This window comes from Sinohyriopsis cumingii, chromosome 16, assembly GCF_028554795.1.
Source record: "Sinohyriopsis cumingii isolate HCF-2022 chromosome 16, ASM2855479v2, whole genome shotgun sequence".
NCBI classification, from domain to species: domain Eukaryota; kingdom Metazoa; phylum Mollusca; class Bivalvia; order Unionida; family Unionidae; genus Sinohyriopsis; species Sinohyriopsis cumingii.
The window spans coordinates 74,486,708-74,513,044 of NC_142976.1; the positions used below are offsets into that span (position 1 = coordinate 74,486,708).

At 36.1% G+C, this 26,337-nt stretch overlaps 1 protein-coding gene across 1 annotated transcript; it reads left to right on the forward strand.

Moving 5' to 3' along the window:
* Window positions 1–1,002: 1,002 nt before the first annotated feature.
* Window positions 1,003–26,084, forward strand: LOC149780797 (GTP-binding protein REM 1-like). Its single transcript, XM_089937876.1, has 4 exons — window positions 1,003–2,237; window positions 7,153–7,229; window positions 22,104–22,287; window positions 25,788–26,084. The coding sequence occupies exons 1-4, from the start codon at window positions 1,694–1,696 to the stop codon at window positions 26,042–26,044; spliced, it is 1,062 nt and encodes a 353-aa protein (XP_089794002.1). The 5' UTR covers window positions 1,003–1,693; the 3' UTR covers window positions 26,045–26,084.
* Window positions 26,085–26,337: the final 253 nt, after the last annotated feature.

Here is a 26,337-nt window from a genome sequence, read left to right on the forward strand (position 1 = left end):
GGTGACTAATAAACAAATTTAGAGAATCATTGAAAAGAGAATGTGCCGGCTGCAAAAAGGTAATTTTATTTCTGAATGGCTGTCTTTTTCTAGTCATCTTGGTTTAAACCGCTTGGTTTCAATGTTCTAAGGCGGCGTATCCAGTAAGATTCCTTTACTTTCCTGGTTTCGGAACTCCATTTGGTGTTGTGAGCAATTACTATAAGTGTTATATCACTGAAAGTGTGGCCAGGGGGGGAGAAGTGTTCTGTGACCGGGCTTCTGTACAGCTTCTTTGTCATCCAATCAGATCTATGAAGGTTGATCCTTTTGTATAGTTTTTCAGTTTCTCTGACATACTGGATAATACAGATCTTACATATGATGAGATAAATTACATTCTGTTTTGCAAGTTTTGTTTGATCCATCTATTTTCAGTTTAAAAGACTCATTAAGAGTCGAAAGCGCTCAGGCTAGTTAGATACTAGTTTTGTACTGTTCGTAATCAGTTTATTGCAATTATTTTAATCAATCTCTGACAAACGTGATCCCTGGCTGGATCCAGTGCACTTGAAAGGACTTATTATTCGCCATATGATTTGTATTCTTTATATATATATATATATATATATATATATATATATATATATATATATATATATATATATATATATATATATATATATATATATATATATATATATATATGGCTATAACTTATCTAAATGGTTTCTTGCTTTTTCTTTGATACTAGTTAAAAAAAATATATTCTATGTTATATCTTTTGGTTCCTTGTTATCCGCAGCATTTGTTCTTTTTAAATCACACATAACATCACTGCGAAAATCAATGAAGGCTTTTTTCATTACCAGTAGTGTTTTTATCAGAAGGATCAGTATTCCATAGTTCTTTGGGGGCGTACCCCACAATAGACAAGTGGCTGAACAATTTCGCAGCTTGATGCGTAGGCCGTGTTGTGCGTATTGAACAAGTGCAGCCAAAGACTATCTGTTAAGCTGTGCCGCTGAGCCACGAGTACCAAAAATAGATTGGATCAGCTTTTCATGGCATCTTAGCAGTCAATGTTACTGTGATTTAAAAGAATTTTATTTCTTTTAAACTCTTTTAAATCTACAAATTATAAGTTATGGATAATGTACCTTCTGACGGTTTTTAAATCAATAATCTGTCCGAGAACGGGATAAATATTCTTTGATATACCCCCCACCAATAGTCTTTTCCTTCGGAGATTTGACACTAGTGTTGATTGTCGTGTTAAATGGCATGATGGTATTACAGTCAAGTGCATTGTGCGAGGATAAACAACCTGAACGCACAACTGGTGAAAGTGACGTGCAAGACGTTGATCGATCCCAGAAAATTGATGTCATGTGCAAAATGACAGCTTGTTAAATAGCAAGCAACAAGTTCGCTTCCTAAGTAGCTCGATGCTACAGCTTTACAAGATTCACTAGTTTGTTATATAGACTGAAAACTTTGCAGGCTATATTGGAGAGCGGAAAAATCTTACGAACAGCAGAAAATTCAAAGTTCTGAATGCCTTAATAGAACATTGACCCAAGACAAGCAAATTGGTTTCGTTTATTTTTTTAAAAGTAATTCATAGGATGTGTGTGGTGTAAATTCATTTTAGGAGATTATTGATCTTATTTGCAAATGTTGAGCTGAACAAGAATCTCACTGAAAGCAATAAATGATGGCGGAGAAATATGCAGGTGATATCAATCCAAGTTCCTTTACATCTTTCAGATCTTCCTCTGTGGTACATGACAACAAAACAAATCTCCTGACTGTTGAAGATGCTGTACACAGACGACATAGCATGCCCTCTAATCCTTCACACCTTTCACTTTCATTCAATGACATCCGCAGAACCGTGGACAAAGGCTGCGGAGAAGTAGCCATGGTTCGATCATTTAAAATGACCCCTAAAGGTCCCGTGAACAAAGGAGATACTCTTCGGAAGAGATGGTCTGGACCTTCAGTCTGGACTGGGTGTGCCGTTTCTTGTGATTCCCAGGAGGTGATACCACCTACAATTTCTGTTCCATCTATCAACCGCCCAAGAACACCAAGTACTACTTCTCAGGACAGTGGAACAATCTCATCATCGGCATCGTCTGCTGCGCCATCATATTTTCGGATATTACTCGTGGGATCACCTGGTGTGGGCAAAACTTTGTTAACAAAGAATTTCATGTCATCCGAAAATGTTTTTACGTCCGATGAAACTGCAGGTACTCTCTCTCTCTCTCTCTCTCTCAAAAACGAAACAGACAGACACACACACAAACACACACAGAAACATTTCCTGAGAACTCTTTTATACAGGTTTGTAATATGTTCGGCACATCTCTAAGGTCTAAATGTGTTCATAATTAATACTGAAAACTGTATGATATGACAAGTAATGTAGGAAGTTTAACGTCATTCATAAGACACCAATGCTATTGTAAAATATACCGACCCTTCCAAGTACTTACCTTTTCTTACATGTTTTTTCTTGATGAAAGAAAACTTGCGGTTGATTCTCAACTGAATGATATCTGTTTTATGATTCAAGTAAGTTCTGTTTTTTTCTCTTGTTTGTGCGTCTTTCACTCGGCTCAATAACGCAGTAATATATTGTTTAATTAAGGCTGCTTTTATCCGAATTTATACCATGACAAATTATTAGAAAACTAGAATTATACCATTTAATAGATTTGGTCGGTTTCATCGCTAAGAGAGAAAAAAAAAACAATTATTGTTTCCGTGATCGATTTTGGTCGAAATTTAGTTCAACACAAATCATACTGTTTCGGATTACAGACTATCTTAAATATATACAAGGTCCGGCAAGAAATCATGTAGACATGTTATTAGATTATTACTTGCTCATCGATCAATCGCTATGAAGAAACTAATGATTGACCTTGAAATTGTATTCGGTTCCAGCACTACACAAGACGTAGTAAATAAAGCAAATGAGTTATGGCGTCCACAAATGCACTGCAGATATCTCATATTGATTGGGATAAATAATCCCAAAATCACTTGCGGGGAGAAGATGGTTCCATGTCGCAGAAAACTCCAGATTGAAAGAAGCTACTCAGGTTCATGGCAAACCCGAACTGCCTGTGCGTGATCAAAACAATTTTAGGCTTATCAAATAACGCTGCCTTTAAATCCCTCGTGCATTTTTTTTTTTCCTCATGATATACATCATTATATATAACTTTGCTGCAAGTATGTTATCGTATACTTTAAAGACGGAGTACTAATTGTGCAAACCCCTCATTCTGGTTGCTTATATACATCTATGCACTAACTACATCAAAACATGAAGAGAACGTATGTTTACTATTTGTCTTCTGTCTTCCCAATAATTATAAGGCATGCAGTAGGGCTATTCCGAAGGGCCGATTAAGGAGGGGTTTTCAAGTCCCTGATTCCCCCTAGTCATGGAGCTCCCCTGGTTGCTGTGAAAAACCTTACACGTGTTTAAATAAACCACCAATAGGTTTCAACGGTCTATTATTTAGAATAAAATAGCCATAATAATTACACTGGTCAACAGTGAAATCATTACTGACTTGAAAAGGCCCTAATCTGTAGTATTTTGGTGTGCCGAACACGAATATAACCGTGAAAAATTTGTATTGGCTCTCGTTTTGAAGATATTCATATACCTCATTTTCAATGTTTCACTGTGTAAATTTCTCCAGTAGGACTGCAGCAACATCCGGAATAATGATGTAACATTGCATAATACCATCATGCTCACATCATCCACAGTTGATTGCATCATTTTCTGATGCAATGCAATACTAATGCCATGCGGCTGCTGAAGTAAGTTGACGTCAGCAGTGTACTATACATGTGTAGGCCTATTATACTAATGCCAGGCAGCTGCTGAAGGTGACGTAAGCAGTGTACTATATAAAGCCCAATCAGATAGGTTCAGCATTTAAAATATTTTAGACGTTGTGCGAGACAGTTCAAGCTACTGTTACATAAAACTTATTATTTTATCCATTTACGTACAATAAAGAACAGTAATGCCTCGAAAGTGTGTTAATACCGCGGACAATTTTTGCTATATTTGTGGGGAAGTGACATTTGCCAACCAGAAGAAAAGTATCAATTCTCAAGTGAAGAAGGCATATCATCTTTACTTCGGATGCAAGGTTGGTGACCAAGACAAGCCTTGGGCTCCGCATATATGCTGTGCTACATGTACAACACAGCTTTCACAGTGGTTGAATTGCAAAAGGTCATCAATGCCGTTTGCAGTCCCAATGGTGTGGAGAGAGCCAAGCAACCACCTAAATGACTGTTACTTCTGCTTGGTTCCTCCTCTTTCCGGCGGAATAACGAAGCGAAAGAAGTCGAGAATAGTCTACCCAAACATTCCGTCTGCATTGAGACCAGTTCCACATGGTGAGGGACTTCCTATTCCAGAACCTCCAGCAGAATATTCTCTTGATTCATCTGACGAAGACAAAGGTGAGTCGACCTGTTCTTCTCCTGGTCCATCAGCATGCAGTGATCCAGATTTTCACTGTGGTGCATCATCAACCCCACACAGAATAACACAGGAAGAACTAAATGACCTGATTCGTGATTTGGACTTATCAAAGAACAAGGCAGAATTGCTAGGATCAAGACTCCAACAATGGAATCTTCTAGAAGAAGATGTCACAATTACTGCATATCGAAAGCGCCACCAGCAATTGGAGCCTTTCTTCAGAAAGGAAAGTAATCTGATATTCTGTTCCGATATTGAGGGCCTCATGAATGCTTTAAAAATCACTCATGACCCACAAGAATGGAGACTATTTGTGGACTCTTCGAAACTGAGTCTCAAGGCTGTGCTTTTGCACAATGGAAACATTCTTCCATCTATTCCAGTAGCGTATGCTGTCCACATGAAAGAGACATACGATAACTTAAGGCAGCTACTGAATTCCATTGAGTATAACAAGTACAGCTGGCACCTCTGTGGTGATTTGAAGGTAGTTGCCCTTTTAATGGGACTGCAGCAAGGATATACAAAATACATGTGTTTCTTATGCGAGTGGGATAGCCGAGCAAGGGAAATGCACTACATGAGGAAGGAATGGACTCACAGGCAGAATGTAGCCATTGGAGAGAAGAATATCCAACACCCAGCTCTGGTTGAGGCTCAGAAAATCTTGCTACCACCCCTTCACATCAAACTAGGTTTGATGAAGAACTTCGTGAAAGCCATTGACCGGACTTTGCCAGCATTCCGATACCTGCATGAAAAATTCCCTCGACTCAGCGAAGCAAAGATTAAAGAGGGAGTTTTTGTGGGTCCTCAGATTCGAGAGCTTTTCAAAGATGACCGGTTCAACAACTTGCTGGAAGGTGACGCGAAACAAGCATGGAATGCTTTTCGCCTAGTTTCTACAAACTTCCTCGGAAATGTTAGGGCAGAAAACTATAAGGAACTAGTAGAAGACATGTTGATGAAGTATAAGAAACTTGGCTGCAATATGTCTCTAAAGATTCACTTCCTTCATTCCCATTTGGATTTCTTTCCTAGCAACTGTGGTATTGTTAGTGATGAACACGGCGAACGTTTTCATCAAGATATCGCAACAATGGAACAAAGATACCAGGGAAAATGGTCCACTACAATGCTGGCTGACTACTGCTGGACACTCCTCAGAGATGCTCCCGAACAGCTGTACAAGAGACAGGCGAAGAAATCTAAGATGTAGTCAATGACTTGAGTTTTTATAGGTAGGCTATTACAGTTGACCTTTTACTATTGGAATGCATTTCGTTATGTAAACATTAATTTCTTGCAGATTACAAAAAAACTAGAGCCAATTTTGCAATTTGACTGTCATATTCGTGTTCAGCACATAAAAATTGATAAGAATTGACTAATTTTATTTCAGTAACATGACTTTTGTAAAAATTTGTTGTCCAGTGTTATAGATATACATAGGACAGATTAAGGACTACTTTCAGGTAGTATTTGCGGATGAATAAGACCTCAAAGGGCGTCCCAAAAGCCTTGACGACTTCTTGTCGTATCGAATCACATTATATGTATTCTGTGAAAACTTCTTCGACAACGGTCCTAGTACGATACCAAGTGATCAATACGAACGAAGACACTGCGTTTCTGTTCATGAGTGTTAAAAATGACACCTTGTCATGTAGGGATAACTACTGCATTGTGCCCTTACGTGATGCCGACGGTGATAGACGAGTTTCATTTGCAACCCGTGGTTCATTTTTAGACTTGTTGATCGTTTCTTTGCTACTTCTCAGCTGGAAAGAATAAGAGACCAAAGACATATGGTATCTCGAGATAAACGTCACAATGCAGCGTGCATACATGCTCAGGTCAGACCCACTGTCTTAAGTTCTATTTCATTCTAGAACAATTTTCTGCGAAAATAAAGAAAAATCAAGCAATCAAATTCTGGATTAATTTTACATTTCCTTTATATATATATATATATATATATATATATATATATATATATATATATATATATGCACATTTAACGTTTTAATTGTACGAATTCGAAATAAAAATAAATGTACTAAAAAGAACTTTCACTTATACACGAGCTCGTTGCTCACATAGAGATACACAGAATGAGGACTGGTAAATTACACCTTTTTATAGGCTGACATTAGCCGGAGTCAACAGGCCCACTGCGACTTTCATCCCAAAGTGGGGGGAGAAGCGAGACTCTTCTAATCACGGGCCATTAGACAGCGCTGTTTTTATGTCGACTAAAGCAGACTACATTAATGAAAAAAAAAACGTGCCAAATCTATCGAAGTATTGGTCACAAGATAATTTTTGTGCACATGCCCCTTCCGTGCTTCCATATCAGTCAAACAATTTTGGCAAATTAAAGTTTATATTAGCCGAAATGAATGTTGTAAGAACAATTTCTTTGTATTCTGTCTTAATGTCTTTTTTCAATAAAATACAAGTTAAAATGTCATAAACTTGATGATGTCAACGATTTGTCAAAGAATGGGATTATATATCCGTTAGATGTAAGCAATTCGAGCGCAGATTTTAATGTATTTTCCCCCCAGACGTGTGCAGACTTTCTATGCAGACACAGTCTGGTCAGGTCTGGACTATACTAAAATATTGTTCCATTGCAGCTTCCGAAGCCGCTGTTTCCGTCGTGCTGGATGGGGAGGAGTCGATTATGGAATTCTGCTCAGTGTTTACAGACACGGTATGGAATAAACAATGTTACCAAACCTTCAATAATCTTCTCGGTCTTTGACTGGCCACTTGATTAGTAAATGTAAAACACTTTCACATACTAAAATAAATTTTAAAAAATAAATTAAATTTCATGAAATGGCAACATTGTGTGTCGGATATATTTTAGATCAATGTTTTTTCTTTCTTTCTCTCTATTTCCTATGTTTGAAACCGGTTTGTTGCTCCAATTCCACACAAGTTAACCTACATTCTGCAACAAACTCTTTACACCTAGCCTCATCTCGTTGCCCCATCCCCTTACTATGGATCGTACTAGAAAAGCCATTGCCTATTTAAAATATACGCAGTTTTCAGTTTTATATGGATGTACAGAACCCTGTCACAGTAAAAAAAAAAATCACGTAACGTCTAAAAGAGGACCATCATTCCCGTTTGTATTACATTCCCATAGTATTACATTTCCATCGGAATTACGTTCCTATGGTATTATATTCCAGTAGTATTACATTTCCATTGGTATTGATTCAAACTGAGTAAATGTTGCAACATTTTAATGACAGCAATCGAGCACTGAATGTTATAAAAAATCAATTGGCAACATAATTACTTGCTAAATTCTGATCATGATAGCCAATATGGAACCGAATTACTTAGACATGTGATTTTTTTCTTTCTTATCAGTGTCGTCTAATGGCTTGTGTAAATAAAAAAAACAGGCAAGCCATGTAACTTTCTTCACAGAAAATCAAAACATACTTGGCAAACTTTGAAAGAAAAAAAAAACCTCTAAAGTCTCCATATTTAATCATTAATTTGCAGGGGAAAAGGTGGAATGAAAAACCATGCAGGGATGGGGTGGAATAAAAAAACAACAACCATTATTTCGAAAATAAAATCTGAATGTAGAGAGACGTATGATTCTGTGCACCTTGTACAAAGACAATACTAAAATAAAGTGTTAATCGTCTTAAAAGTCAAATAGAATTACAGATTCTATTTTAATCGGAACAAACTCCTTTTATGAGGTGCTTTTGAGTATTACACAGATGGTCATGGGTCCCGATCTGACGATGAATATTATCGAGTGTTCTAGTATTTTATGTAACTAAGCACGAGCTCGAATTGGTAACCCGTGTTTCACGTGCTAATCGATCAGCGAGAACATACAACGAGAATTCGACCCGAGTGTTAGTTCTATACTAATCAATGAAATTAGAGTAAACTTGTTCCAATATGGCGACACTCGAGGAAAATACTTTGCAGTCCCTAATAATTCTTATACTCTTTACTAGTTTAAAAATTTCAAATATATGTTGATTCAGCGTGTATAAAGGATACTTTCACTGTACTCTGTTGTGGAGGTCGCCATGAAGACATTCCCTACATATGTTCTTGCCGTTCGATTTGCTTATAAAACTCCAACAGGCTCTCAAACTACATTCATGCCGAATGCGCGTAGTATGCACCGATTATTATTATTATTATTATTCATATATTATTTTAGCAGTATTTGGATGTTATTAAGATTCGTGTATTTAGTGTGGCCTTTTCGCAAAATAAGAAAATAAAAAGCTCCACACAATATTAATTTATCTTATCTTCATTTTAATCCATCTTGTATAAATAAATCAACACTGGCTCACGTATCATTGTCACATCGTCATTGGCTCTCGTATCAGTGTCCCATGCGTCAAAGTATTAGATCAATCTGATGCAGTTCATTTAATTGGCATCCAAACATTACCCGTAACTGTGAAACACAGGACTAAATTTAGGGGTCCATTTAGTGCGTGCGCAAAAATCTAGCAAAGCTTGACGCCTCCCCCTCCCTGTACAAATGCGTACTTTTCGTTTACATCCCCCACCTGCGTACGTACGCTTGACGCACCCCCCCCCACCCAATTATATAGAACGGCCTCTATTTAATCTACGCAGAAACCATAAAGGATTAATAATATTAACGTGTTTAATAAAACAAATAGTCCACCGACGTACAATGTCTGGCTGCATCAAAGAGATAAGCTGCGTAACTTTAAACAGTTTGTCTAGTGTCCGCTAGACCCCGCCACCATACGAAAGCATATGCATTTGGGTTACCCCCTCCCCCCACCATGTGTACGTACTAAATGGACGGCCCCTTACGTTAGGCCAGCTTGCATAATTAAGTATGAAATAGATATTAAGGCTTCAAACAGATGATGGATTAAACAAATGTTCAAACTCGCCGAGATCAAAAGACAGTCGGCTTTTGTGATAGACCTTTGATGATTAGTGAGTGAAAATAATCTTCTTCAAGCTATTGTAAGTTACATAAACTCTCTCTACTCGGATTTTTAAAAAAATCGAAGTTAGCTATAATTCAAAATTTTAAAATTGCAATTAGCATGTTCATCATATTCCTTTTGATAAACAGAAGAAGAAAAAATCCATTTAAAATTATTTGTACATAAAATAGAGTAGGACACAATAAACGCTGTAGATAATGAAACATATTCATCAAACTGGCACAAACGGCAATGGTAATTATGTCCTTGGATATTTGTCCTCTAAGACAATCTTCACCATTGACAATGTATTTGTACTTAGTTGTGTCACCGAATACATCGATTAACATGATATGCCTTTATATAAACAAATCCTTGCTCATCAAACAAAAAACGTTTTTCTAGCTGCGTTCCTGGAGCTGTCACTGTTGATAAGCTGGGTGAATCAACTTTTCGGTTAGGGAACACTTGTACAGGGCATTTATACGGGAAATTCGCAGGGGAATTAGAATGACCATTGTGTCTAGGTGAATGCTGTTCACAGGTGACCTCTCTTTGGGACCGTTTTGTGTGTGTGGATGTGTGTGTGTGTGTGTGTGTGTGTGTGTGTATATATATATATATATATATATATATATATATATATGAAATAATGATAAACAAGAAAAAGGCATATAATTTCATATAATTTTATGCGATGAGTTTAGCAATCACTGTATGTATATAGTATATTTAGTATATTTGTATCTTATGTACGCTTTATCAATGATATACCACGAGATGTATAGATTTTTCATTAAAAGAAAACGAGGCTTTACTCTTAATTTAAACTTTATACAACGAGCGGTATAGCAATGACAAAGCATACGTGCTGTACATGTATTGTATTTATATCACATGCATATACATATATTTGCCCTTTGAACGGAGCTTAAGATTGACTACAGGCAACTGTGTATTGACCGAGTGAATGAACTCCTCACATCCCTTCGGAGTTTGTCCGCTACAAAATGTAGTTCTGTGCCTTTTGTTGCGATTTACAATCACCTTTTCATATTCATAAGTTAATTGTTTTCTTTTTTCACTTTCTATCTTTATTGATTAAATTAATATAAGACTCACTAATGATTTAAACATGAAAGATGGTTTCAGGGAAGAAAGTAAAGTACTACAAACACATGGTTAGCTCAGCCATTCACATGAACGCGCAGCCATTCACGTACCAGCACATTGTAATTAGTGTCCAATAGAAACTAAGTGAAATGACGAACCAACAAAAGGTGATTAAAATGTTTTAATATACATGTATTTTCAATTGATCAAAGTCATTATTCTGCTTTATTAACAGTACTACCGACCATAGAACTCTCTCTCTCTCTCATGAAAGGGGAAGGGAAATGATAAGCAGAAAGGATTGCCATGAAATTGTGTACTATATTTAATTCATTTAGAAAATGGGGATTATTAATACCTTTTATAGTTATTTTCATACATCACTAATGATTAACTAGTTGACAGCACACAGCTGCAAGGACGCCGTTGCAAGAATGTTTATATATGCGTATTATTGCGCATACCAACACTTTAAAAGCCATGGTTTTTTTTAATGCATGTGTTATATATATATATATATATATATATATATATATATATATATATATATATATATATATATATATGGATAAAAAGTATATAACCGATAAATCCAGTAACTTTCTTTAGTCAGTCTGTTGCTCTCTCCATGTACAGCATCGATTGGCAGGAAAGAAAAATAACGTAAAGGGTGATTGTTTGTACTAGAATGTATTGAAACCTTAGAGAACTGAGGATCCAAGCTACTAAATAATTGTATTTTTCTTTAATATTTGTACATTGAGAAAACTGAATCTGTTATATTCAGATGATGAAAAACATCTTTTATTTCTTTCGGTTGTTCTGAAGAAATTTGTTTTGAAAATTCCTTTGTATTCTCTAATCAAGACTTGGATTGCTTTTATAATGTGTTGATAAGATGAGGGAACTCTTTTCATTAATTGTAAGATCTATATTAGGTAATGAAGGATTATGTTGTTTTATGAAAATTAATTTTATTGTTCTCTTTAAGACATTCTGCTGTGTTTAAATCATCATTCTAAACTAAACCGATATAAAATAAAAAAAGATGTTTTTTCATCATCTAAATCAAATAGACTTACGTACTCTGTGTTTCAATGTACATATATTAGAGAAAGTATGAGAGAGAGAGATAGAGAGAGATATTTAAAAATTTCAGTCATATCGCTACGATGTCTGTAGTGCGGCAGTTTATAGTGATGACTAACACTGGGGCATCATACCACAGACATGTATCATTATGTCCCACTCAACCACATTGTTCTTACACCAGGCCGACCAGTCCTAACACTAACCTCTTACTGCTAAGCGCCTTGCGAGGCAGCTGTTAGAACTATTTTTATGTCTTTGGTATGATTCGGCCGGGGTTCGAACCTGCGACCTACCGCATCCGAGGCGGATGCTCTAACCACTAGGCCATCGGAGACCCCCCCCACACACACACATCTCTTGTATGGCTTTTATCTGGTTTTGCCTCCCGATTAATCGTCGAATTTAGTGTGCGTAGGTAGACGTGTCTGGAAAAAGCGATTTATTTTTCATACGAAACTTGAATATCAACTTATCATCATCATCATTTAAATTATAGACGTTTTGTATGTACGTCTGGTTAATGTCCATAAGCGGACTATTTTATTGATTCCGGGGGAAGGAATTAGATCCCCCCCCCGGCATTACTGTGCATAAAAGGCACTATTTAATTGAGCCGACCTGAATGTAAGGCTATACTCGAGTGATGATAGACCCAGTATACACTGGAGTTAAAGGTAGCAATTCAGTCTGCATTAGCTGCGCTAGGTGTCAACAAAGCAGTATGTGATGCAGTAGCGATTGGTCGCCACTATGACGTCACATCAGGACACCTAGGTTTTTATTCTTATGTGGAGGGTTAATGAATTGTTCAAGAAGAGAGGAAAAAGTGCCTCTCCCTTCATGTATTAATTTAATGTCCGGTGTAGTGTTAAATTTTGACCCGCCGGGTCATTTTTCAACGACCGTGATCAAAATTTCACGTTAAAATCTGACCCTTTTTTAAATGTCCTGTTAAATAACGACCCAGATGTAGTATCACATTTTGACCCTCGTTGAATTCTGACCCGGTCGGTAATTTTTCAACGTGATAAAAATTTCACGTTAAAAACTGACCCTTTTTTAATGTCTTGTTAAATAACGACCCGTTAAGGTGAAATTATGACCTTAGGGTAAAATGTTCTGTTATGAAAACTCAACGTTGATTTTTGAACCACTTTTAAAATGAAATCAGCTTATTACTCACTGAAATGTTTTTCTTAATTTTTTTTTTCTTTTAAGGAAACAATTGTGTGAAATAGAATCTTGTTAATATGTCACTATCGTAATTCTCTCTGTTATACTTTTTTTTAAATGTCCCAAAATGCGGAACATTTTCAAAATAGCTGAACTTTGCTTTGGACAAATTGGACAAACTGATAAATGAATGACTATGTTTCACTTCGGTAAAGTCGCAAGGTTCAACAGGGCAGGTAAACAACTGAACAGTATATTAGCGATGATCAGGTATATTTATATGGAATGGAATCCACAGGAATTCTATGTGCTGTTTATTGTTGTTTAAGCTTTTTAGCGTTAAGTTGGTTTGTTTCAGAAAATTTTCTCCGTATTTGGTATTGTTGTTAAGTAGTAGAGTGTGTGGTTGTTTAACTTTCCTTTTGTGTTAATTGTATAATTGGGTTTTGTTTTTGCTTCTCGGTGTGTTGTGTGTGGATAGTATAGTTAGGGTTTAATGGATAGTAGATTTTGTGTTTAATTTGGCATCTCTGTGCGTGTGGATAGTAAATGGTGTGTTTGTTTCTGCTTCTTGACGTGCGTGAATGGTAAATTTTGGGTTTGATTTGGCTTCTCAGCGTGTGTGGATAGTATATTATGGTTATGTTTCTGCTTCTCAGCATGTGTGGATAGTAGATTGTGGTTATGTTGTTAGCTTCTCCCGTGTGTGGATGGTAAATTTGGGGGTTTGATTTGACATCTCTGCGTGTGTGAATAGTAAATGGTGGGTTTGTTTCTGCTTCTTGGCGTGTGTGGATGGTAGATTTTGGGGTTTGATTTGGCATCTCTGCATGTGTGGATAGTATATAATGTGGTTAGTTTTTTGTCTCATTACCTTTGTGTGAATAGTAGATAATATGAGAAGACAAAAGTAGGGGATGTTTTCCTTCACGTCCGTGCTTTAGATATAAACGTAAAAAACCCCCGTCATTCGCGCCATTCTACGGAATAAGCGAAAAGAAGATGGTAGCAGTATCTGACTTGTTTAACCAGTTGAAGGAGAGTTAGTATTGGATGATAGATGCGGAGTATGTAGTGGAAAGACTTGAAAGAGAATGGAAGTTCCCAGGCAGCTTGGACTTTGCAAACAATCTGAAAATAGCCAGGGAGAACATTGAAGGGATGATAGAAGAAGAGATAAAGAAGTTGAGAGGTTTCATCTAGCCTGAATATGTAAGAGTCGGAACATTGAAGCAGTCTCTTGAAATTGTTACCAAAGTCAGGTGTTTTTTTGATGATATCTTCAGTTTGACAGAGTGGGCTTTTGTCAAAAGGGGACGGGACCAAGTCCATAAAGCAGAAGAAATTATGAAACGGGGCTTGGAAGAAGAAGTCAAGAACGTTAAGGACACATGGGCAAATGATAGGAAAGAACAAGAGAACAGAAAGAAAAAAGAAGCATTTGAGAGAATGAACAAAAACTGGATGAATGTCCAGGAGAAATGTAGAGCGATAGGTCATCCAGACTGGATTCCTGAGTCGGAACACAAAAAGAAAGGAATATTGGGAAAATTTTGGAGATGGATAAAGAAATGGAGAAAGTAGAAGAAGAAAAGGCAGAAGAACCAAATGACTTTCATGCCTAACCCTCAACAAAAACAATTTAAATGTGGTATCAGTGTTTATAATCCACGCTATATTCCCATGTTTATTTCCCCTTGACGCTAGGCAGGCCCATGATATATTCCTATGCTAATTTTCCCTTGAAGCTATACAGACACAGGTTGTACTTCAAAGTACTTATCGCTATATCGTACCACGGGACCTTGTAATGGGAATTCCCATTGTCAGTATAACTCTTGTCGCCATATCGTCCCAGGGTGGTTTGTAATGCTAATTCCCATTGTCGCTATAAATCTTGTCGCCATATCGTCCCAGGTTGGTTTGTAATGCTAATTCCCATTATCGCCCTATCGTCCCACTATACTACTCTGATGTCTTTCTTTAAATGTTGGTCTACATCTGAAAGTGCTCTACAGGCGTAGGCAATAATCTTTCCATTTATAGTTCATAATGTGCCTAGACCGACAAGAATTGCATCTACAAGTAATTGCGTTTCCTTATTAGGATCGAATTACGCTATTATTGCGTTATTTTATTAAATTCTGTTTGAGTTTTTCAAACGCTTTATCGTTTTTCACTCCATTCCCATGGTTGATTTTGTTTGGTTAAGGCTCGAAGAGGGTCATTGGTTGTTTGATGGAACGCAGCAGGCGAAGTACAAACAAAATTACATTATATCCATTTCAAATATGGAATATAACTATATTCATAATTTCATTACCACATGTACTGCATTACATTGCTTTTGTTGATTTTATACATACTAAGCATTTCCTTATTGACGATTCATAAACCCATGTATGCATAACTTAAAACAATATCCGTTAAAAAATGACCCAGAAATCTGATCAAAATTCAATGCTGCGATCAGTTTTCAACGACTGTGAAAATCAAATTTCGACGTTAAGAACTGACCCTGGGTCAACTCTCAACGTTAAAAGCAGACCCGGAAGGTCAGAATTCAACGAGGGTCAAAATTTAACACTACACCGGTGGTGGCGAAGAGGAAGGTTCGGTCAGGGAGGAGCCCGCTCACTAGGAAGGCACCTTGGTTTATCCAGGATATAACTTTGTTGACTCCCTTGCCAAAAGGTTAATGAATTGCCGTCTTGACGAATTTTTGGAGACATATTCTGTGCCGTTTTTATTAAAGATAGTACCGCACCAGTGACCTTACTGATAGTCTGTAGGGTTATTTAAACTTTATCTATTGAGTCTGATTTGGGTGGTGTGGTTGTTGGTTTGGGTTCACCCTTTTGCGTATGGTTATTTAAACTTTCCTAGGCTTAATGGTGCGCTGCTTTGTGCAGCTGGGCCTGATAGTCCTAGGGGTTTGGACCACCTCATATATTCTTAAGTTTAGGGTCTTAATTAGTTTCGCTAGGTTTTTGGTTGCCGCATTGTGCAGACATGCCTGGTGGTCCTTGGGGTTTAAACCACCTTATAGATATTAATTTTGGGGTTAGAGTAAGTTTTTCCTATCTTGATAGACTTTGCCGCCTTGTGCAGCGGGGCCTGATGGTCTTGGGCTTTTAAGACCACCTTATATATTCTATTTTTTTTTTTTTTTTGGTCTTAGCTAGGTGTTCTAATTGCTTTTAGTGCCTCGAGGAGAGGATGTGCCTTAGTGCAGTTGAGTTTATTGTTCTACAGATAATCTGCGGTCACCTTGCAGTAGGAAAATATGATAGTGTCCTTGATTTCATGTTGTATGATTGTGGTGCCCTAGAAAAATAATTAATTATTTTTTAAAAGAAAGAAAGAAAAGAAAAATATTTTTTCTTCAAATTTAGATTAAGGGTTGTTGCAGTTTATTTGTTTCTGTATGTGTGGGTTTAGGGTTGGGCTAAGTACTTGCTAATCTATCTTTATGTTTGATTTATTTTTCTAGTTTTTTTTTTGATGAAGCTATTATTATGTTGTTATTTTATTTTCAGGCTAAGTCCACGTGATTGAGACATAAATCTTTGCCGAATACTCGGGTCGCTAAGACATGTCAAAGACATCTGATCTTATTTATTCCCTAATTTTAAGTTTATTAGCCTGTCTGCTAGTTATAATAATTGTTTTATTTATGTGATGTTATTTGTTAGCCTGTCTATTAGTTATGGTATGTTAGGACTTATTTTGTTTTGATTATTATCCTAGCTTGTTGATAGAGTTATTTATGTGATGTTATTTTCAGCTAAATCTTTCTTTATAAGACATATCTTTGCCGAATACTCGGGTCGCTAAGACATGTCAAAGACATCTTGTCTTGTTGTTCCTTAAATTTAGTGTGTTAGCCTGTACCTCAGTTGTAATTAATTGAATGGTATTCATTTATTGTTAAGCGGGTCATACACTTTTGTTTAATTCCCCCTTTTATCCCAATGTCGGTGAGGAAGTTTATAATATTTTTGTAAGTAATACCCGTATTTAAGTTTTGTTCTTTGAGGAAATCTGGATAGGTCGGTGGTTTCCTTCAGGAAGTTGCTTCGTGTGATATAGTGGTTTGATTTAATCGAGTTGATGACGCTAAGGGAGTTGCTAATGATAACTGCTTGTCTAGTGTTTGTTAGTTTGATCCATTTTAGAGCTTCAATAATGGCCCAGAATTCGGCTGTGTAAATGGAGCAGGTGTCGGGTAATCTAGCTCCGAATTCTGTGTTGGTTTCAATGGTTGCTATTCCCGCAGCAGTTTTTGTACGGTTTTGTAATTTTTGAGCCATCGGTGTATATCTTGGTGTACCCTATGTATTTTTCTTCTAGCCCGGCTAATATATTTGTCCTTATATAATGTACCTGGTCTTGTTTGTTGCCACAAGTAAGGGTTATTGTGTTACAATTAGGGTTACCTCCCGTCAATGGTGTTGGATCGGGGTAACTGCAATGTTCAGCTTGTAGAGTGGGTAGGATAAGATCTTTAGTTAGTTCATGAATTTTGTTTGCACCGGGGTGGTTGTGGTTTCAGTTTTTAATGAAAGGGATATTACTTTGTTGGATAATTTTCCTGGTGGGATGGCTTGTTTAGTGTATTGAAACTCGTGCGGATTATCTTAATGTGCTTTCGTTTCTTCTTAGTTGCAGTGGTAGTTGTCCTGTCAGTATTTGGAGCTCTACTAGGGAGGTTGAGTTTAGTGCTCCAGTGCAAATGATTAGTGCCTTATGTTGTATGGAATCTAGTTTATTAAGTAATGTTTGGTTAGCTGATGTATATACTTGGCATCCGTAATCTATTTTTGCTCTTATAAGTGCGCTATATATTGTTTAAAGGGTTTCTTGATTGGCCCCCATGTAGTTCCCTTGAGGTTTCTTAATAGACTTAGATCAGCTGTACATTTTTGGGTGAGTTCTTTAATGTGGTGTTTCCATGTTAGGTTTTCGTCAAGGAACATTCCTAGGAATTTGGCTATTTTGACAAATTTTATTATTTTCCCTTGTATGTGCAGTTTAGGGTATTCTGTGGTATTTCTATTGTGTGGCGAGAACATAATGGCTTCTGTTTTAGTGTTGGCTATTTTTAAACTCATTTATCTGCCCACCGACCTATTTGGTTATGACTATCTTGTATTTGCCCTATGACTGTTTTGCTGTTTGGATTGCTTGCTTTCCAAATCCCACTATAGTCAGAAAATGTTGATAGATCTACCTTATTTTTGTTATTTATATTCTCACGGTCATTTACCGTGATTGTTGAATAAAGTGGGGCTAAGCATGCTACGCGACTTATTGGTGTTTAGATGGATGAGTATTCACGAGCATTCACGCATACGATGAACATAATTGACCTCAAGTCACGTTTCAGAATATCACCGAATTAAAATTCCATAGTCCGAAGTTTCATTTATCCTAAGGTTCTATGGTACTGAAACAAAAGTTTTGAACTTCATTGATTCGAACAGTCATCTTTTCGAAAGAGGGGTTCAATGATTTTAAGGTTCAGTGGTCCGAAGTTTTATTTTTCCAAAAGAAGAGTTAAATATTCCGAAGGTCCAGTGGTCCGAAGATATGTTAGATTATACACATAAAATATATTCAAATACTTTATGTTTTTGTTTAAACCCATTTTCAAATAATTTCAAAGCAAAAGAACCTTCGGATTGGTGAACCCTTTTGAAATATTCTCGGACTAAGAATCCCTTTCATCAATGGATCCATTGTCATTCAAAACCTTCAGAGTGAAACGCCTTCAAATATGTGAGCTTTTAAACTTTTTCCTTCAAAGTTACGATTCTTTGGATTAGTGAGCCATTATTCGGAAATAGAGCTCCTCTACAAAATAACTCGGACTATAAACCTTTGAATATATGAACCTCCGGAGTATCGAGCAGGTGCCATGCCAAGGTATCTTGGTAAATCATCGAACGAGTCTCCCATTGTTCCACAAGATAAATACAGATTCATAAAGTAGTTATCCAGATATCATGATCATATTTTGCTGCCCAACTCAATACGTGAAACAAGACAATTAAATAAGGTTTCCTACAACAACAAACAATTCGAAAGAAGTATCACTATGTAATCATTCAACCATAATAATAAATCCACGACACCGTCAGTACGTACCAAACAATAGGTATGTATAACGTATTTAAAACGCGGTACCTCAGTTTGTGTATCTGATACGCTAATTAATCATGTCTAATATAAAAAATACGACTCTCAGTTAAAAACGATGTTCTAAGGAGTTTTGTCTTAGAATCTGTTACAAAATTACCCAAAATGGAACGTGACTTGTCTTTTAAAATTTTGCCATTTGACTTTTGAAACACATTTTTGAAGAAATTAGTTCTGAATTGTCACATTTTTAGAGAACAAACTGGCATTATTGTTCATAACGATTCATTACGGAGCTTATTCTGTAAAGAAAAATCAAGTTCTTTCAGGGGTGGCACAAATGAACAAAATTTTAATATAATTAAAATCTTTTAAAAAGTTATGCGGTTCTTGAAAACTTCTTGCAAATGCATTTGTTGTCTAATTCTTCTTCATGTTGTTGTTGTTTTTCTTCTGTGTTCTTTTTGTAATTCTTCTTCGTTATTGTTAGTGTTATTGTTATTATTATTATTATTCTTATTAACAGGATTGCAGTAAAAGTTAAGCCAAATTGAACCATTTTTCTTTGAACTCCGCTAATAAACATGACCATCAGAGTCCAAATCATGTATCTGCATACTTCAGCATTTCCAGTAAACCACGCACGATTTATTTTCTATCTTTCGCCTGAATTAGAAGATAGAGATGTTTTCTTGCTTTCGCTGGCGCGAAATTCTAAAGGCTTTTTTTACAGGTAAAGGCAGACTTTTCTTCGGCATCCCCTATCCTAAGCGTATGTCCTGTTTAATACATGACTCCTGTCTTGTTTACCTTAATATACACGAATAATATGTTTACATATGTAACAGATGTAATAACACCTCATGACGTCACAAATGACCTCTTAACGTCGTGTAAACGGAATGCGCATCGACTGAGGCACCTGCGTCTATTTCAAACTATATCACTAAACTAGTATTTTTCGCCGTGCGATAAATATAGTCTTATATTTGTTCTTATTTAAAATACAAGTTATGAAATTCGTTCAATAATTTCAATATTTTGCTTGCTAAAGCTCACAAAAGATATCCATCATTCGACTCGTTTCAGAAATTATTACTCGTTTAAGATCCTTAATCAGTGGCTTACGTTCGATTTGAGTGAAAACATAATTCGTTAATTACACTCCTCTGCGTTCTCGTCATATTTCTTTTTTGCAGCACAAATTAGTTTGCATCTTTTTGAAAGCGATTGAAGATTTGTTTTTTTTCTCTTCAAATCAGTCTTGTTTGAATAAAGTCAAGGATGCAGAATTAATTAGGACGTCTCGTGCCCTTGCTATGTCACATACTGCCTTGATTTGGCTGTTGAACGACTCGTTTTGTCGGCAAATTAGCTTCTTGGTGAGATTTATGACTACAAATTATAGTCATTTGTCGTCTGCTAATTGATTCACCCTTAGCTATAGGAGGAACTATGGCCAGATCTTTCATATACATGCTGATTCTGCATTAAAATTTTACAGCAGTAACAAATATGTTGCGTGACGGCAACCTACTCCTTGTGTACTTTAAGCACGTCCAAAGAAGTGAACGAATTGTGTGAAGTAATCGACTGATATGAAATCAATTGGAAGATGATCGGCCTTTTCCGTCAGACGAAATTTCAAATGTAATTCGCTGCCATTAAGAGCAATATTCGTAACTACTTTTTGTTCACATGACACCGTATGTGGGCGGAATGAGACGATGTCGCAGTCGAAACATTTTCAGCATTTTCTGTCGCTACATTTGGGGTACAATAACCACAAGCCGTTAAATTTATGCGTATTCCTACAACTACATCCGAGGTTTTCTCGTTACTTGACGGAACTGGCCGAGCAATGTGATGATAGAGACAAAGTGTCAAAGGGGCAATAATTCATGCACACTTGAAGGGTATCAATAATAGTATAACGTCATCCATACTGCTATTAAATCTGAAGCCCGGTCGAGTCATTCCATTTGTTTTGCATTGCATTGCGTGAAGCACTAATATTTGGCATAGAAAGGCTTACTGAAGAGTCATACAAGTAGGGAACAAGGAAAAAATATTCAGGTGTGAAATTGTTAGAGTTTCGTGTAATGTAGTCATTAGGTTGTTAGGTTATTAGAGACAAATTATTGCAGTATTTGCACTTTTAAGAACCTATTCAATTGACAATGACTGTTGTCTTTACGTCCGTGAATGTAGGGGAAACAATGGACTTCACAGCCTGGCTCACACAGATGTTTGATTTGCACGGGAGCGAGATACTTTGCGTCTACTACTACTACTACTACTAATAATAATAATGAGAGGAAGAAGAAGAAATTTAGGAAAAATACTTAAAAAGATGCAGGATATGTTGTCTCTGAAACTGGTAATCCATTCCCTTCTCCGCGCCGCACGTGGCGCAGTCGCACAAATGAAACATACGACAATTTCAAGGAGAAAATAAACAAAACAACGACTATAGTCGTTAAAGAATAGATCTAGATTAAGCTCGTGCGAGATTCCTTGAAAATACACACTATTCAAAATCACAGTGGAAATCTTAATTCTCTTCGTTTTTTAAAAAAAATAGTGAATTCGCAGATAATCGCACTACTTGCAAGAGTGAAAAGGCTTCAAGTTGTATCAATCATGGTTATGCTATTTTATACATGCATCTCTTCATATGTAATTGCGGTCCCTGGTAAGATGGATGAAACCTTTTTGAAAGTTTTAATTGGAGAAATTTACGTTTGTGTTCTACGTGATTCATTTATATTTTTCGAACGTCTGGATCCAGAACATTTTGTTCAATTATATTATTTCAAGGTTTACAACCATAACACATGCAATCAATCAGTATTAAGTCAAACTGTTTAATGTTGATTGTTCACTAATTTTCGAATATGAAGAAAAACTAGACGACTTTGCTTAAATGATCAACCAGAACACATGAATTTTTACTTGTTATCGATTCTTATTTATTTAGCAAGAATATATTTGGGGGCTTGGAAAGCTACTGGGGTCCAACTTAATTCGTCTGAGTCACAGAGCTCGGGTTTACGGAATTGTCTGTTTCTGCATGTTTTTTCTTCTTCTATTTCTAGCTCCCATCCGAAGACATCAATGTGGATGCTTATGTGGTGGTATTTTCAATCACTGATAGAGAGTCTTTCAGCAGGTCCTTGACCTTGTTGCAGCATCTTAGGAATGATCTTGGGACAGACAGAACAATCGTCCTGGTGGCCAATAAGACTGACCTCGTCCGGAATAGAATTGTGTCAGGAGCAGGTACACGCAATTTCGATACCAATAGCAACATCTCAGCCAATCACAAAAAACTCCTGATCGTAACGTTACTTTGACTAATATACGTAAATTCCCATTATATAGTTAATTTTACCTATGAGGAATATGTACCACCCATCATCCAATGATTGCACCATTTGAGGTATATCCATCTCCAAACGATAATATGAGAATTTGCTTCATGTCGCAGATCAAAGCATCTTAAAAGAATGATCTCAACGTAGCTGGAATCAAGCAAAATGTTAGAGTTGTTTTGATTCCTAAGCATGACGAACTATTATGTGTTTTTAGCAGGATTTAACATTTTTCTTGCCATTGACGAAGATAACGAAGCGTATTTCAGTTCAACCAATGACTTGCCTTTTGGTAATGATGAGCTAAAAGGTCAGTTTAGCTTCTGGACACGGTTGGTTTGATTTAAACTCTCATGAGGGGTTGGTGGCTTCAGAAAAGATAAAATTACTATCTTTAAAATGTTCTCAATAAAATGTTTGTGGATCCCGTTGATTTGGGATAGACCTCTACTGGCTGTCACTTGCACTCACCTGCTTACAGCAGCGAAAGTATGTATCCTAAGAAAGACCGTTGCAATATTTAGATTTATTTTGGCACGAAGATTTATTGGTATGAAGTATATGCAAAGTATATTTTTAGGTTCTTTAACCAGTAAAATAAGTTATAGTTCATCGTGTGAAGTTACCAAGTGACTTCGGGTTTATTTATAAGTTTGTCAGAGATTATCGACATTGATTCTAGGTCTGGGTAGAACCAATCTGATTAAAATATGATCTCTGCTGTCCTACGTGAAGATCTGTCGACGACCGCTTAGGGGTCATGTTCTGGTGACCTTTGAATTAGCCAATAAAAATGCAGCTTTCAAAAAATATGAAAGTGAATCAAATCGTTCGGTACACATTAATGCTCTTCATCCACACTTCTGAGTCTCCAAATGCGAAGATATAAGACTTCATCGGATTGGCTTCTAAAATGAGTGATTATAGTAATAAACATAGGTTACCAGAACATTACCTCTAAGTGGTCACTGTTAGATCTTCATGTATACCAGTGTAGACCTGATTTTAATCAGACTAGGGTAGAACTGATGTCTGAGCTTCTAAATTACGTCAACTTATATCAGCTTCCAAGTAACATGTATACATTTCAGCATCTGGTTAAGGGAAAGCAATACATTGTCAAGAATTTGGCTAATATTGTCAATATATAATAGCAAGCATTTTCCAAACTTTGAGGTGCCCTAGGTGGCTTAATGGTCTAAAGCTCTTACCTTTACCGATCACTGCCATCTGACCTTCTGTCCACGTGGATTCGAGTCTTGGGTTTGGTCAATGTTTCCATGTAAGAAAGCCTGCCACATTCCGTGGGTTGGTAATTTTTACCGGGATTTCTCAGGGTTCTTCCTTCACCAGTTATGCAGACCGCCATGAAATAACCTATCTTGTGCTGAGAAATGGTGTTAAACTCAAAATAGCAAAAACAGCCAAACCTATGTAACAAGTATCTAGATTGGTTAACATCACATCATATGGCGCAGAAAACTAGAACTCATTAGTTTATAAAACCAAAAAGGAACTACCTTAGTATTCATGCGTCTTCTTGTGTGTTTTGCCAATTATATGTAAACAATAGTTAAAGCATAGTTTTGCTATTTATTTATTTATTTATTTATTTATTACGACTCGTTATTATTTTTATAACCATTTGTGATAACAAAAATTTAACATTGTATTTTTTACACATTGTATTTTACGGATTCATGAAGTCATAAAACTTGAAAATCGATTGTACACTGCATTAACGGTCGCAGCGTAAGCTGTTTGTGCATTATGTAAATGGTGTTCGAGATCGATGACTTTCTAAACCAGTAAAATACTAAGTTCATTTCCTAAATAAATTATTCCAAAACTTTCCGAATTCAAATATGATGATTTCACTCTGCGCCAGAAAACCTTTAATTAAGTGTGTCTGTATCATAACAATTGTACTATCTTAGAACATTGGCCTTTTCTCGTAAACGTGAAGAGTTTAAATCAAATCGACTAAAGTTGACATGTATTACATTTTTATCACACGATATTTTAAGAGTGGCTACACTTTATGGTCACCCCTCTTTATCAAAATAGACTCCTCTTCCCAGGGAAAGCTGATTTGAACGGTTATGAATGCTAAACAAATCGGGGAAGGGGACGCTTCGTGTTTATCCTGGACCGTTAAAAATTGTACAATTCGTAAATATTAGAAATTGCAAATCTTCCTCAGCGGCGATATTTCGAAATGTTACCAGCGTTCTTGTACGAAGATACTAAAGATCACTTTGTGGGTTCGGAGTCAGTTTTAGAATATTTATTTTATTCCAGATTCATTGATCCATCTTAAATATAAACACCCACATTTGTCTACGTGTGGCTGCCAAAAAAGAGGTCACTAATTCGAAACTCGCGGCTGCATCACAAATTTTTCTTCCACTTTCTTCAAACTTTCTTTTAAACTGACTCATTCGAATTTCGTTTTACTAGGACGGGCAATCAGCCTAGTAGATAGAAAGGTTATAATTACAGTATTACATTAATACATAAAATGCTTATCTTATATATATATATATATATATATATATATATATATATATATATATATATATATATATATAAACACCTATAAGATACTAATTCTAAAACTTTACTGAAAGTTTTGATCAGCATTTATCGGATTAATGCACCAAGCCTTGTTGGAGTATCAATGATGTTTCAAGGAGTGAAACAAACTATTAAAAATAAATAAACAACAACAGCAAGAATAACATAAAAATATAAAAATAAAAATAAAAACCCCACACATACAAAGATTTTTTTTTTGTCTTGAAAGTTATGTAAACATGTTGCGCTTTATTTTATTCATCATAACATTTTCGATATCAGATAATTTTTTCCTTTGAGTGTTTTAAGTGCTTCCAGTTTAATTTTCCTCGCGGAATAAAGCAAATACGTACTGGCTTCCTGAAGGCTTGTATTCATTAAACGCGTCTTTTGCAGTATTCGATCTCCACAGCAACTTTTGACAAATGAGTAGAAGAAGAAAACTCTGTTTTTGTTTAATATTATGAAAGCTACTGCCATTTAAATATCTCAAAAAATATTTCAAACCCGTTTAACTCTTTTAGAGCTTGTTAACATCACTGCTTCATTGCTTTTTCATCATACAAGTGAAATTGCTTATTTATGTATTTATTTATTTGTCAGTTTATATATTAATAAGCATTCTGAAATGTCTAATGTCTGGAGTTTATTTTGCTTCACACAAAAACTCTTAAAAACATCAAATTAGATTTTTATTCCTAAAACAAGATAAATAATAAGCTAAACTCCAAAAAGGTACTGATTTAGAAACAGTGTGTATGTATGTATGTATGTATGTATGTATGTATTTGCATTGATTGATTGATTGTTTTTTATATATATTTATTTCAGAAGCCCGCTCAGCTGCCTGCAGTTACAAATGTAAATACATAGAAACCTCCGCTACCCTGAATCATAATGTGGATGAACTTTTAGTGGGCACCCTTAGTCAGATACGGCTGAAGTTGAACCCTGACGCCATCTTTGAAAAAATTTCAAAAACCCCTCAGAAAGAAAGAAAGGGGTCGATAAAAATCGCCAGAGATGTCCTCAACAAACTCTTAAACAGACAGAAATCCTTATCGTGTGATAATTTGTATGAATTGTAAAATGGATAATAAATGAAGAAACAGTGCCGAAACACAAGAATATTTCTTGTGTTGATGCAACTTCTTGATTCCTAAGTTTCAGCGAGCAGGAAAATTCTAACTCGTGTCTAATTGGCTTTTTAGTATCATTCTTTTTCTAATTATAATCGTTTACTATCATCCTTGTTCTGACTGTATATGTTTACTTACATTTTTTCTGAATCGTTTGTTATCGTTCGTTTTCTGAATCGTTTACTATCACTCTTCTTTTTAATCGTTTGTTATCGTTCGTTTTCTGAATCGTTTACTATCAC

What these genes read in the sequence shown, in the direction of transcription:
- LOC149780797 (XM_089937876.1), top strand. Translation starts at nt 1,694, where the DNA reads ATGATGGCGGAGAAATATGCAGGTGATATCAATCCAAGTTCCTTTACA. An exon ending in TACGTCCGATGAAACTGCAG is followed by an intron (nt 2,238 to 7,152) that starts GTACTCTCTCTC and finishes GTTCCATTGCAG; the next exon opens with CTTCCGAAGCCGCTGTTTCC. An exon ending in TAGAATTGTGTCAGGAGCAG is followed by an intron (nt 22,288 to 25,787) that starts GTACACGCAATT and finishes TATTTATTTCAG; the next exon opens with AAGCCCGCTCAGCTGCCTGC.